Source organism: Argiope bruennichi, chromosome 5 (genome assembly GCF_947563725.1).
Source record: "Argiope bruennichi chromosome 5, qqArgBrue1.1, whole genome shotgun sequence".
Lineage (NCBI taxonomy): Eukaryota > Metazoa > Arthropoda > Arachnida > Araneae > Araneidae > Argiope > Argiope bruennichi.
The window spans coordinates 47,146,364-47,158,417 of NC_079155.1; the positions used below are offsets into that span (position 1 = coordinate 47,146,364).

The 12,054-nt window shown below is 28.5% G+C and overlaps 2 protein-coding genes across 5 annotated transcripts in view; one reads left to right on the forward strand and one right to left on the reverse strand.

Annotated features, from left to right (window-relative positions):
- The window catches only part of LOC129969283 (kinesin-like protein KIF20B), a 49,785-nt gene extending 44,768 nt beyond the window's left edge, over nucleotides 1–5,017 (forward strand). For 2 of the 4 annotated variants that reach the window (XM_056083776.1, XM_056083778.1), the window contains exons 44-47: nucleotides 107–160; nucleotides 487–556; nucleotides 4,175–4,285; nucleotides 4,838–5,017. In XM_056083776.1, the coding sequence (XP_055939751.1) occupies nucleotides 107–160; nucleotides 487–556; nucleotides 4,175–4,285; nucleotides 4,838–4,845 (243 nt within the window). In that variant the 3' untranslated portion in view covers nucleotides 4,846–5,017. Of the gene's footprint in view, nucleotides 1–106; nucleotides 161–486; nucleotides 557–1,881; nucleotides 2,135–4,174; nucleotides 4,286–4,837 lie in introns of those variants that run through there. The other 2 variants (XM_056083779.1, XM_056083777.1) reach the window with 2 other exon arrangements.
- A 506-nt stretch (nucleotides 5,018–5,523) lies between these two features.
- Nucleotides 5,524–12,054, reverse strand: part of LOC129968141 (homeobox protein 2-like) — a 32,940-nt gene continuing 26,409 nt past the window's right edge. Inside the window, exons 6-8 of the mRNA XM_056081962.1 lie at nucleotides 11,405–11,503; nucleotides 7,434–7,559; nucleotides 5,524–6,031 (exon numbers count right to left, since the gene is read on the reverse strand). Coding sequence (XP_055937937.1) covers nucleotides 5,898–6,031; nucleotides 7,434–7,559; nucleotides 11,405–11,503 — 359 coding nt within the window. The 3' untranslated portion in view covers nucleotides 5,524–5,897. The remainder of the gene's footprint in view (nucleotides 6,032–7,433; nucleotides 7,560–11,404; nucleotides 11,504–12,054) is intronic.

Below are 12,054 nucleotides of genomic sequence, written 5' to 3' on the forward strand. Positions count from 1 at the left end.
TGTAATTAAAATAAAATACTTTTTAAAGAAGATTTGGTTTCATTTCAGTTATTATAACTATCTTTTTTTATGTAAAACTATATTTATTTTGTTTTATTTTTCCTAGAAAACTACTGTAGAAGAACTAAAGGTTCCTGCTACCCGTACTTCCAGGCGCAAGGTGAGTGTTTATGTTGCGAAGCTTCTGCAATATAGAGCTTAACAAAATTTTAATACATTTGATTTTGCACATTTCACTGTGGGTATCTTGAAACCTTTCACATTTTAAGATAAGTAATAATCAATTAGTGGTTTTGTCTTTTTCAAAATTGTTGAGTTGCCACTTCCTTTCCCTAATAAACATTTCTTTATAATAACAACTATGGACTAATATTATTTTTTTAGATTCATTTTTTGCTAAATCTTTATCAAGGTATAATTTTTTTTTCTGTCTTTATAATGAAAAAGTATTTTGCTATTGGTGTATTAAGAAAATAAATTTTATAGTTGCAAGATGAGAATCAGTCTCCTGTGCAGAAAGCTATGGCTTTTGTTGGTTCAAAATTAAGAAGTGTTGGTAAGTTTTCTAAATCTTTCTGTCTTTTTATTGTTGTTGTTAATTTGAATTGTAATTTTTTAAAAGTATATAAAAGTTTATTTATGAGTTTTCTACATTTAATAAAATGTTTGTTAATGTGATTGTCCAGCCAATTGAGAAACTAATAATGGTCAGGATATTCTGGGAGCAGTGAAAATCACGAAGAAGTCAAAGAAATTTTTTCTATAGCTAGAATGTTTTATATATTGTTAATTCTTATCAAACTTCAATATTTTTTCTTGTGTATAAAGAAACATTGTTGACAACTAAAGAAAATGTATCATTTATTGATAATCAGAAATGGAGGCTTCCTACTCATGCATTAAGCGGTGGGAAAATTAGATTAAAATTTTTGTGGGGCTACATTTTCGGCTAAGTAGCAATGTCAGTGCCATATTTGGGGGGTTATTTCAATTCTAAAGAACAACTTTCTTGTATGAAGTTTATAATGGATTCCAATTTAAATTATACTGCAATGTTTTATATCAACTTACCATTTCATTATTTGTCTTTTAAATGATTAACTAAAATAAAAATGTACTCCTACACAATGCTTTTTTGCATTATTTATTGCTTTGTAATGATTATCCGGTATTATTTTAATTTGTTTTTTAGATCATGTGGCAACTGAGGTTAGGTTTAGAATTAACAAAAAAAAACAATGAAAATAGTTTTTGCTTTCTATATAAAAGGAGCATAATCAACTCCCATTACTGCTATAATTTTAAACTTGAATATATCTCCTTTATTTAGACAAATTGTGAACCTTTTTTTCTTTTTTATTCAGACATCAAATCAATAGTAAAATCAAGGCATGCATTTTGAATTTTAATGTTTAAATTGGATGTAAAATGTTGACCTAATAATATAATTTCCAAATAATTTGTTGCATTTTACAAAATTTATTTTTCACTTCTTGGAGTTTTTGGAATTATGAAGGAAAATGCTTCATAATTATAAAATAATGCAAAACAAGAAATTTATTTAAATTTGTTGACAAATTATAGGTTCACATTTCTCATTAATTTTCAGAAAAAAGAGGGGGGGGGGGGGGCACATTTTTTTAAAACTGATTGCCACAAAAAAAAATTTTACATTATTAATGCATGCCATCTTTATATACATTGTGTCCCTGAATTCATGGGCCAAACTTTAAGGGTAGCTAAAATACATATAAAGAAGCATTTTTTATATAGCAATATGGTGTTCGAAATAAAAAGTGTAGATGGAACAAGCAAGGCAGAAAAATGTATTGTCTACCAGACTTCCAATGACTGATAAAAACTTCATTGCAAAACTTTCAGCTGCTGCTGCAATTGTTCATAGAACACCTGGTATCTTCGAAAGAATATATGGTAATTACTTGCTAGGCGCTACTAGGCCTGTCTTGATGTTGGTGGTGGCACATTTGTGCACTTACTGAAATATTATGTAAGTAAAGAGATTTCTCTTCATTTCCTCAGCATTTCTCGTTTCATCTGCCGAAACTTTTCATTTTCGACCCCACATTGCTATACTAAAAAGTGCTTCTTTATACATATTTTTCATATCCTTTAAGTTTTGCCCATGGATTCAAGGACACCCTGTATATATATAATACAATAAAGAAAAAAAATTAATAATACTAGACAATATTTCCCCCCCCCCCTTTTTTTTTTTTTTTTTTTCTCTTTGTGTTAAAGTTAAATATTTTGCCAATATACAAATGTTTTTTACTGTGCTTTGTGAGCTAAAAATTGGTGCAATTTTGCTTCATTCAATAATCTCTTTTATGTTGATACAATTTATCTTTTAAGTTAAAAGTGTGTATTATTATTGCGTGCATTTTCTTCTTATTTCATTCTTAAGCACTCTGTGCTATAAATAAAATACACATTAAATTTAAAATAATATCAGAAAAGAATCATTTTTACTTATTAGATTTCAGATAAACTGCCATTTTATACATACTTTCCTTTCCCCCTCCCCTTTTTCAAATACAATAACCAATACTAGTAGATGCATGCTTGAATGTATCAATTAGCAAAAATGTTATTTTGTGTTTTATTTTACCATTTATTTCACCATTTAATTTTATACCAGGGAACATGGAGTGATCAGTGTCATTTATCCTTAAACAATTAAATTTGCAAAATTTTAAGCAACAATAAAGGATTTTTTTTTTCTACTTGTAAATATACATTAATTTAATATACTATTATTTCAGATAATGATGAATTTTTGCTTATTCCTTTTGCTTTTTGCACTGATAAAAATGAGATATTGCAATTAGCACTTGCCCTTATACTATGTGTACACAGGGATCTCCACCCCCTTTCAGTTTTAAGTGGCAATCCTGAATTAGTAGCCATAAATCAAGGAAATGTTGCAAGTTTAGTTAGGGAAATTTTTATTTTATTGTTTCTGTAGCCATTCTGTTCCCCCCCCCCCCCTCCTATTAATCATATTTTACTTCTCAGTATTATTCTTGGCATTATTTACGAAGTTGGGCCTTTTTGTTCGAACCCTGTGTCATGTATGTATTATATGGTTAAAATTTGTGTCAGTTGGATTTTTTATTTCAAAGAATTATTTCATCTCTTAATATTTTAAATAATTTGAAAATTTTAAATATAAAAATTTTCCAACCCTATTCAGGCACACTTCTTAGGTTCACTTTTTCTTGGCATAGATTTTTGGTTCATAGGTTTAATTTTAAAATAAGCCTTAGAAGAGGCTATTTAACCCCCCCCCCCATTTCCAAATTAAATGTAAATTCTTTTGTCTGTCTCTAACCTTGAGCAAGAGATTAGGGTGCAGAGTACATGCAAATAAAAGCAGTTTAGAAAATCAGGCTGAGTAATCATCCTTTTCCCAGTGTGCACCCAAAAGTGAACTGTATCGTTTATTTATAAGATTTTCCAAGTAAGTGTAATTATTACACAAAGAGTAAGAAGGCTTTTTGGTTTCTGAACTATGTCCAAACATATTTTTCTGAATCTGAACTAGTGAATAGTTTATCAATATAATAATGGAAAAATTATAAAATATTTTCAATTGTTAGAGAATGAAGATAAATAAAATCATTAATCATAAGTGCAACTGATTTAGGAAAGGAATGATACTATTACCAATAAATCAATTAGGAGTTTATTTTTTTATTTGCAAAAAGTTATCTGCAAAAAGGTAAAGAAAGAAAAGAGAGATCTTTCAAACCCAAGTTACGGCTTTTTTAAAATAATTTGAAAATCTTTAAGATTTTCCCTCCCTTTAGAAGAATCCAGGGCCACGGTGGCCTAGTGGTAAAGTCTCAGATATGTAACCGGATGGTTTTAGGTTCGATACCCGATTCCACCGAAGAACCATCATGTGCATGTTAAATCCATCAAAGCCAAATGTCCTCCCGCTGGTGTTTTGTGGAAGTTTGGAGATGGGATGCCAGCTCAGGTGTCGTCCTTGTCATCTGACCAAAATTGCAAGGTCCATCCCAAAATAGCCCTAATATTGCTTTAAAGCAAGACGTTAATATGAGTAATCTATTTTGTCTTCCAAAAATGAAAACCCCTTTGCTGTATGATATTGAAATGTTGTTTTTAATTGCATTATTGTTTTATGGAGTTTTGCATATTGCAGCTCAAACGGTTAGCAACATGCCCAGTCCGAGGATAACCCGTGGACGCAGAAAGCTTTTTAATGCTGATGCCGCTACACCATTAGAGAGAAAGTGGAGTAAGTTTTTGTTGTTTATTTTCAAAATTTAGTTTCATAATTGTTTGATAATGATTCAATTAAAATTAAATTCTAAATCTGCAGTCTGCATGCCTTTTTGTATAAATGATATAACTCTCAAAAGAATGCCATTAAAACGTGATATTTATTAATTTTTGTATAATTTTTATTTATGAATTATATAACCCAGACTACAAAAGACAAATATAAGAAAATCTAAACCATTTCATTTACATCATAATTTTATGCAAATTTTATAATTTATTTTCATGCAATTATACCTTTACAGAATTTCTTTTAATTAATCATTTATGCTTTCTCTTAAGCTATTGTTTTAAAAATATATTTTTGCTTAAATATAACTTTGTAATCGTTAAAAGTTCAAGACATGACAAATCAAATCAATTGTTGATCTAAATTTTGTTGGAGGAAAGCTTTTCTATTAAAGTTAGTAAAGAGTTGAGTATTTTAAGTTCCATTAAGTGTATTATGAAATATAATTTCTTTTAATTGAATATGAATCAATTTTAAATAACTTTTTGTATTTTTCAGAATTATAAAGAATTAGAAGAGGGGACTGCTCTTCACGTCATTTTTTTAATTTAAGAAAAAAACTTCAGTGATTTTGTACTTCAGTGCATCATTCATATGAACTTTCATTTTTATTTCATATTGTCGTATTGAATATTTTATCAAGTTTTTAAATTACTTATTTTATAACAAAATAAAAAAAAGTCTTTGCATGTAGATGTAGTGTTTTTATTTATATAATATCACTTTTGTGAGATTTCAGTGTATATATATAATATATTGCACAAATTGTGCATGGAAAGTTTAGAAAGACAAAATTCACAGGTTTCCACTAAATGTTTAAATATCTTTAATGAAGAAACAAATTTTAGTTTATTGATACTTAAAGTTCTGTTCTCTTTGTTATTGCTTGCAAACCCAAATTAACATCATTATTTGGGAAACACACTTTTAAGAATTTTGAACTAATTAATTTTTATTTTATATATTAATATATATTCAGATTAAAATACTTCAGGTATCATTTTTATTTTTCGTAATAATCCTGGAAGAAAAATCATTAAACAAGTGCAATTGTTTTCCTTATCTTTTATTCTTGATAGCCAATGAGGTTTAAAATTCAAGATTATGTTAGATCTTGAATTTCATAGAATTAATAATATTGGAAGACACAAAAACGAATCAATTTTTATTCAATGATTTTTTATTTCCCATACATGATTATAACAATATCACATTAAAAAAACAACTGCCATTCCCAGAATGACTCATCATGCACAAATAAGTTTTATTCCAGTTTTCAAATAGAATTCTTTCATCAGAGAAATTTTTACAATGAAAAAATATCCCAACTTTTGTACTATAAAACTTCACACTTATGTCTCAAGAACCAGCAATAGAGAATATAAAATTGACAGTAACGTTATTTATTTTACAAACTGCATCTTGATTTTCACAAATACTTGAAGATGTGCATATTATATATATGAAATGTGTGAATGAATTATGAAGTGTGTATACAAGTGATTTATATGCAAGGTGAAGAGTAAATAAAAATGGAGCAGGGTCTGTGCAGATTTTTTTAAGGTAGTATAACACCTTCACACCAGCTCAAATCACTTGGTCTCAAGATCCAGTCTATTACGTGAATGACTCCATTTTTTGTTGGAATATCTGCTTTAAAGAGTGGAGAATTATTTGCTTCTACCAGACGCCCTAAAATGCAAGAAAATATCTCATAAGTTCCTTTAGATAATTTGTAAATAAAGAAATATATATTTCGTAGGTTTACTTTTATTTGTTACTATGGTATACATTTCTATTTTACAAATGAAATTAATTTATTCCTGATGGTTATGAATAATGGAGAAATGAAAATTGTAAACATTTTAAATATTAAAGTTGAAGATGTTTGGACATTGCAAAAGGGCAAGGGACAATCAACCCCTATGGGTGACTCTTTTGAACTCCTGAGAAGACTACAAAATATTTTTAAATTTATTACATTATAAAACATTATACATCATTTTCTACCTTTACATGATCAATGTTTGATTGGGAGGTTGGAGTGACTTATAGCATTTATCATTTTTAGTCTTCTATTACTCATTTCAGTATGTATGTTATATAATTTGTGAATATTTTTATGTTACTTGCATATAGATTAACATATTTTTCAAAGCTTAGAAAATTAGTTTTTTTTTTTTTTTTTTTTTTTTTTTGCTATAGGGAATCTTTCTATAGGAAATGACTACTAAATAAATAGTTTTAGAAACTTAACAAAGTTGCATGAGGGGGAGAAATCATACCCTTAGATCAAAACATAAAAATGCTAAACATTTTGTGGCTTCATTTTAAATTTTGTTTTTAATCCTTTAGCATAAAAAAAGCATTGAATATTATTTTATGTGCATAAACATAAATATAGTAACAAAAACAGTGAAAAGTATTGTAAAATATATTTATAGATAAATATTTTCAAAAATTTCTTAAAATTAGGGGGAAATTTAAATGTGAATAAAATTTGTATCGCTTAAAGGTTTATATTGAATTTTTAAGAGATACAAATTGAGGTTCCTGCCTTTTCAGTAATATGCCTTAAAATTATTAAGGGAAAATAGAATTTTTTGATTAATTTTTAATTAAAAATCTTACTAAAGTGTTGTGAAACTTTCTTAGTGAGCACTTATTAGCTAAGAATTAACTTCACATCAAATGTTGTAATTTCAATGGTCTGTCCTACAGACAGTCTGACATCGTCAATCATTGGCACTTCAGCGTGGAATTTATCTTTGTCTCCTTATGAAATTTCATTCATTAGTTTTACCTGCAGATATCTTCAAATAGGAAAAAATTTTAATTGAAATCTGAGAGTGTCTTTTCATTTTGCCAAGTGCCAATCAAGATGGTTGACCAATATTGCTAAATGATTATTGTCTTTAACTTATTAAAATATTATTGGCATGGTTGGCGAAATGGAAAAATACCCTTCCGTCAGCAAAGACATGAAAATGAACGTCTTAGAAATTTTGCATTAAAGAATTAAATATCTAATTGAAAAATATTTTGGATTCCATGGCTGATATTTTGCAATCTTATAAAAGAAAGATACACTTACGGTAGCATCCATCCACTCGTACACCAACTCTGATTGGTTGTTTCTGATGCAGAGTAGTGAGATATTGACCATCTTTCAGATCGCCACTGAAATAAGCTCCTTGAACAACATGGTATTCCAGGAATTCTATATTAGGATGAAATGTTAAATTTAGATAGAAAAAAATATTAATTTAAATATATACATTTAATAAATGTTGAACAGACATATTTTTAAATGCATTGATTAGTTTTACAGTTTTATCTAAATTTGTTAAACTAACAATATATAACAATTGAATTTGAATGTTGCTAGTAAGAAAAATCGATATGCAAAGATACATATTGCAAAAATTTATCCTTATTAAAAATAATTATATGTAACTGGGAAGAAGGGTGATTAATAAATACTTAAAAAGATTAAACTAGCATAGATATGTACATTAAAAAAGGTACAAATATGTTTGTAAACGTGCTTACAATATTTTTTTAAAAAAAACTGTTCGTGTACAAAAAAAAAAATGAAATTATATTCTTATTTAATGTTGGACAAAATAGTAACCAATATATTTCTGATCATAAAATTTTATTTGAAGTCATTTCGTCAATAAGTTCCGTTTAGTAGAGTAATTATATTTTCCTCCAGTAGTTCTCGAATTCAATACTATGATTTACTATCGGAATTGGATTATTATTTATTCAGTTCCATTACTTATATTGTCATATTGAGAAAATTTTTATTTTATATGTAGGAAAGTAATTCGATTTGTAAAAATCTTTTTTTAAATAAAAATACAAGTTGCTAAAAAACTGATATGCAAAGGTTTTTGTTGCATGAGGGTTCTATTAAAAAGGGACTGAGTAAGAAAAAATTTGTCAACAAAGAATAATTTTAAAATTTAGTGTTACCATTTTTTTTTTTTTTCTGATTAGTTAAAAAATATTTTTAAAAAATTGTTACATAATAGTATTTATGGCAAGAAAGGAATGATGAAAAATAAGTCAGAATACTAAATCTATTTTATTTTACTTAAGAGATTCAAGATTAGTTAGAAAGCAATTAAAAAATTTACGCATTCTTCAAAAACTGAGAAATATGTTAACTTTTAAAAAAATTATTAGCCACTTTTGGTGACCAATTAGTTTGCCAAAATTAATATTGCAAAAAGAATTCAATTAAATCTTTTTTGTATTTTAATGTTAATAGCTTTTTCAGCAAATCTTTTTTAAATTTTATAGACATGTATCTCATATTATCTTAGAAGCCTTATGCATCAGTAATGAGAGGAATAGCGAAGATGAAATGTTAGTAAAAATAAGGAAAATAGCTTGAGTTTCATTTCAACAATGAAATATGTTATAAAATAAAGTTAAAATATTATTTAAATTTCATTAAAAATCGGAAAAGATAAGGCAAAAGAATTGGTATCTTTGAAAAGATAATTTTTTGAATTTTATGATGCAAAAGTCACTCTTGTGTAATATTTTCGGAAGTTATCGCGGAAACGTCAAAAATTTTGTTTAATTCTTAGTTAATTAAATTTTCGAAAATCTTTCCGAGATGCACAATTCCACAGAACATATGTGCTATGTTAGGTAGCTATAGATCAAACAATCTGAGTGGCAACACACACACATATTCGCCTTTATTAATCGTAGAAATATAGATTATTTTGTTCATTTTATGTTGGAAATAATTGAACCGGGTTTGTTTTGCCTAGTTCTTCATGTGTATTCCTTTTCTTTGTATCTTGAAGAAGTTGATTTAATAAAGAACTAACTTTATTAAAACAGGTATGTCAATCGCTGAAGATATTAAGATTTAATCTTTGCCATATTATGGATTACTCAAACTATGGTACTACCATTTACGGCATTTTTTTTTTTTTTTTTTTTTTTTTTATGGAACACGGGTTCCTTTTGTTACATGGTACCTCTTTTACCATTTTGCTTTATTCTTCATGATTCAAAAAGAAATTTTTTTGGTACATTTTGAAATACAACCCAACAAAGAGAAGAGATCTCAAAATGTCATACCATCATAAAATTGGATATAAAATCTTACTGTTAATTAAAAGTAAATTTAGAATATGAGTGTGGCTTGCCTATTTACTTTCTCGTATACGAAGTAGACAAAAAAAAAGTACTGAAAAGTCAAAAAAAATTTTGAAATCGAGATTTTGACGAATCTCACCTTTCAGACCTCTCTGTCACACATTTACTAACACATTAACACTAAACAAATTTTTTCAACTATGACTGAAAAACGCTTAAGCCAGATAACAGCTACGAGACATGAGAAATTTCTTTTGTCTAGTGGTCTTGTTACTCGGCTACGAACCCAAAGGTTGCGAGTTCGATCCTCGCCTATCGCCAGCAGCAACATTGGTGACCCGATGACGTGATACGCAAAAAAAAAAAAAAAAAAAAAAAAAAAAAAAAAACCTTCATACAACTGTTGTAGCGCCCTCTACCAGAAATAAATAAAATCAAAGTTGATAAATAATCAGCCAATAAAAAAATGAAGCTGATAAACAATCGGCCAATAAATAAAATGAAGCTGATAAATAATCGGCCAATAAGAGAGAAAAAAAATGCAGCTGATAAATAATCAGCCAATAAATAAATAAAGCTGATAAATAATCAGCCAAAAAAAAATGGATAAGACGCTACAGCCAATATATCACCACTAATAACAGCAAAAACAGGACAAAAAAAATCGTTCGTCTCACCTCCGACGCACTGAAGGGGGAGTAATGTGGTGACGCTTTATAAGCCAGATAACAGCTACGAGACATGAGAAATTTCTTTTGTCTAGTGGTCTTGTTACTCGGCTACGAACCCAAAGGTTGCGAGTTCGATCCTCGCTTATCGCCAGTAGCAACACGCTTTTAGTTTACATGAAATCTCAAGCCTTCGAAGCACATTTTTGGATTTCTGTCCTTTTCTTTGTCTGAACACGATAACTCAAAAACACTTTTACCTGATAAATAAAATTTGATATATGGTATCTATGAATTTGTAGATTTCCATCAAATATTGAACGAATGTTTTTAAGGAAATCTGGCTGCCCAAGTACAAGTAAATACGAAACTGCATAAGTTGGATAGTTAAAATTTACAATGCTTTAGTTCCTAAAATGTAGATTTATCTCAATCAGATTTGTTGAAATCAAATTTGTGAAAGAGTTGATCGTCTGTTGGTTTGTGCTTTCATAATCATGTAAACATAATAACTGAAAAACACAATGACTTCAAAATATGAAAATTGGTATGCAATTTCGTTATTACAATTATAATTTTTTTTCCCCCAAACTTTACAAAAAGACGCCTAAAATGCATGTTCTGTTTTTGTGTTAACTTCATTCTTGTGATTAATCGCCAAAGTTCACACGCTAATAAGCTCTTTCATACTATTGTTCCTTAGCAGCGTGCAGTTAATAACACTCAATTACATTTATTAGAAAGTACCGGAGAAACCACTCCCGATGGTTTGTTTAAAATATTAGTGTGCTTGGAATATTTAACTAAATTTGACTGATAAGATCGGTGATCTATGTAAAAATTACAATTCTTGATTTTCTCAGCAATTCATTTATTGAATAAAACATCTTAAAATATCATTCCTTACATCATTTAAGTCATTTTTTTCCAAATAAAACTGTGTGCTTGATTTTATTGATGTAGAAGTTATCTCTGTGTCACCATTGATTAGAGTTTGTCTATCACCGTGTCTATTTTAAGCAACCATTCTAATGTTAATTTAATTTTATTAAATTGTATCTAAAATTTAGATGCAGTATGGCAATGAACTTATTTCAAACCGTTATAGCTGTCTTTCTAATGTTGTTTGCATAATTGTGACCAAAGAGACCAAATTCTCTATAAGACCTTCCCCGCAACTCATTTCATCAATGAAACTAGCCTAAGTTTGCTTTTCAAAACTCACCAAATATATGGTTTAATATTAGAAAATACAAAAAAAGTAACTAACCTCTCAAAAGGGTGACGTTTTCTTTCAAAACAGATAATTCATCTGCAGGAATCTTCGTCAATGCTTCGTTGCTGGGTAGAAATACTGTATAGGGTCCATCTAAAAAATAAAAAAAGACAGACGGTCGTTTATTCGAATGCTGAGGAAATCTGGATATTATTTTACTTTCTAAAAACATGAATTCATTCTTCATGAATGTTTAGCGGTTAGGCGTTTTCTCTAAGGCAAGTTTTCATTTATTCAGGTTTATTTATTTTTTCAGTCCAGAAGAATGGAATCATTTCATTAGACACCACAGTCAAATGACGATCAACAATCTACGAATGAAAATCTAGTAGCTAGCTAAACCCCTCCCATGTTGGACGGCAAGGGGGTATAAATGTCCGAGCGCCATTAAGACAAAGCATTAGCATGTTAATGTAATTTTTTTTTAAATTAAAATATCGCTAAGGAATGAAAAAATAATGTAATTTGCCTCTATTTTTATTAAACTACTGAGGATGAAAATTTTAAATTATGCCCCGGGCGCCTGTTACCCTTGCTCGCCACTGGATCTTATGTATTCTTTCTGCTGCAAAATTGATTCCGGGTGTCATGCTAACATGAACTGAATTCCATTCTTAAGAAAAAAATAATCTCCTAAATGTTCA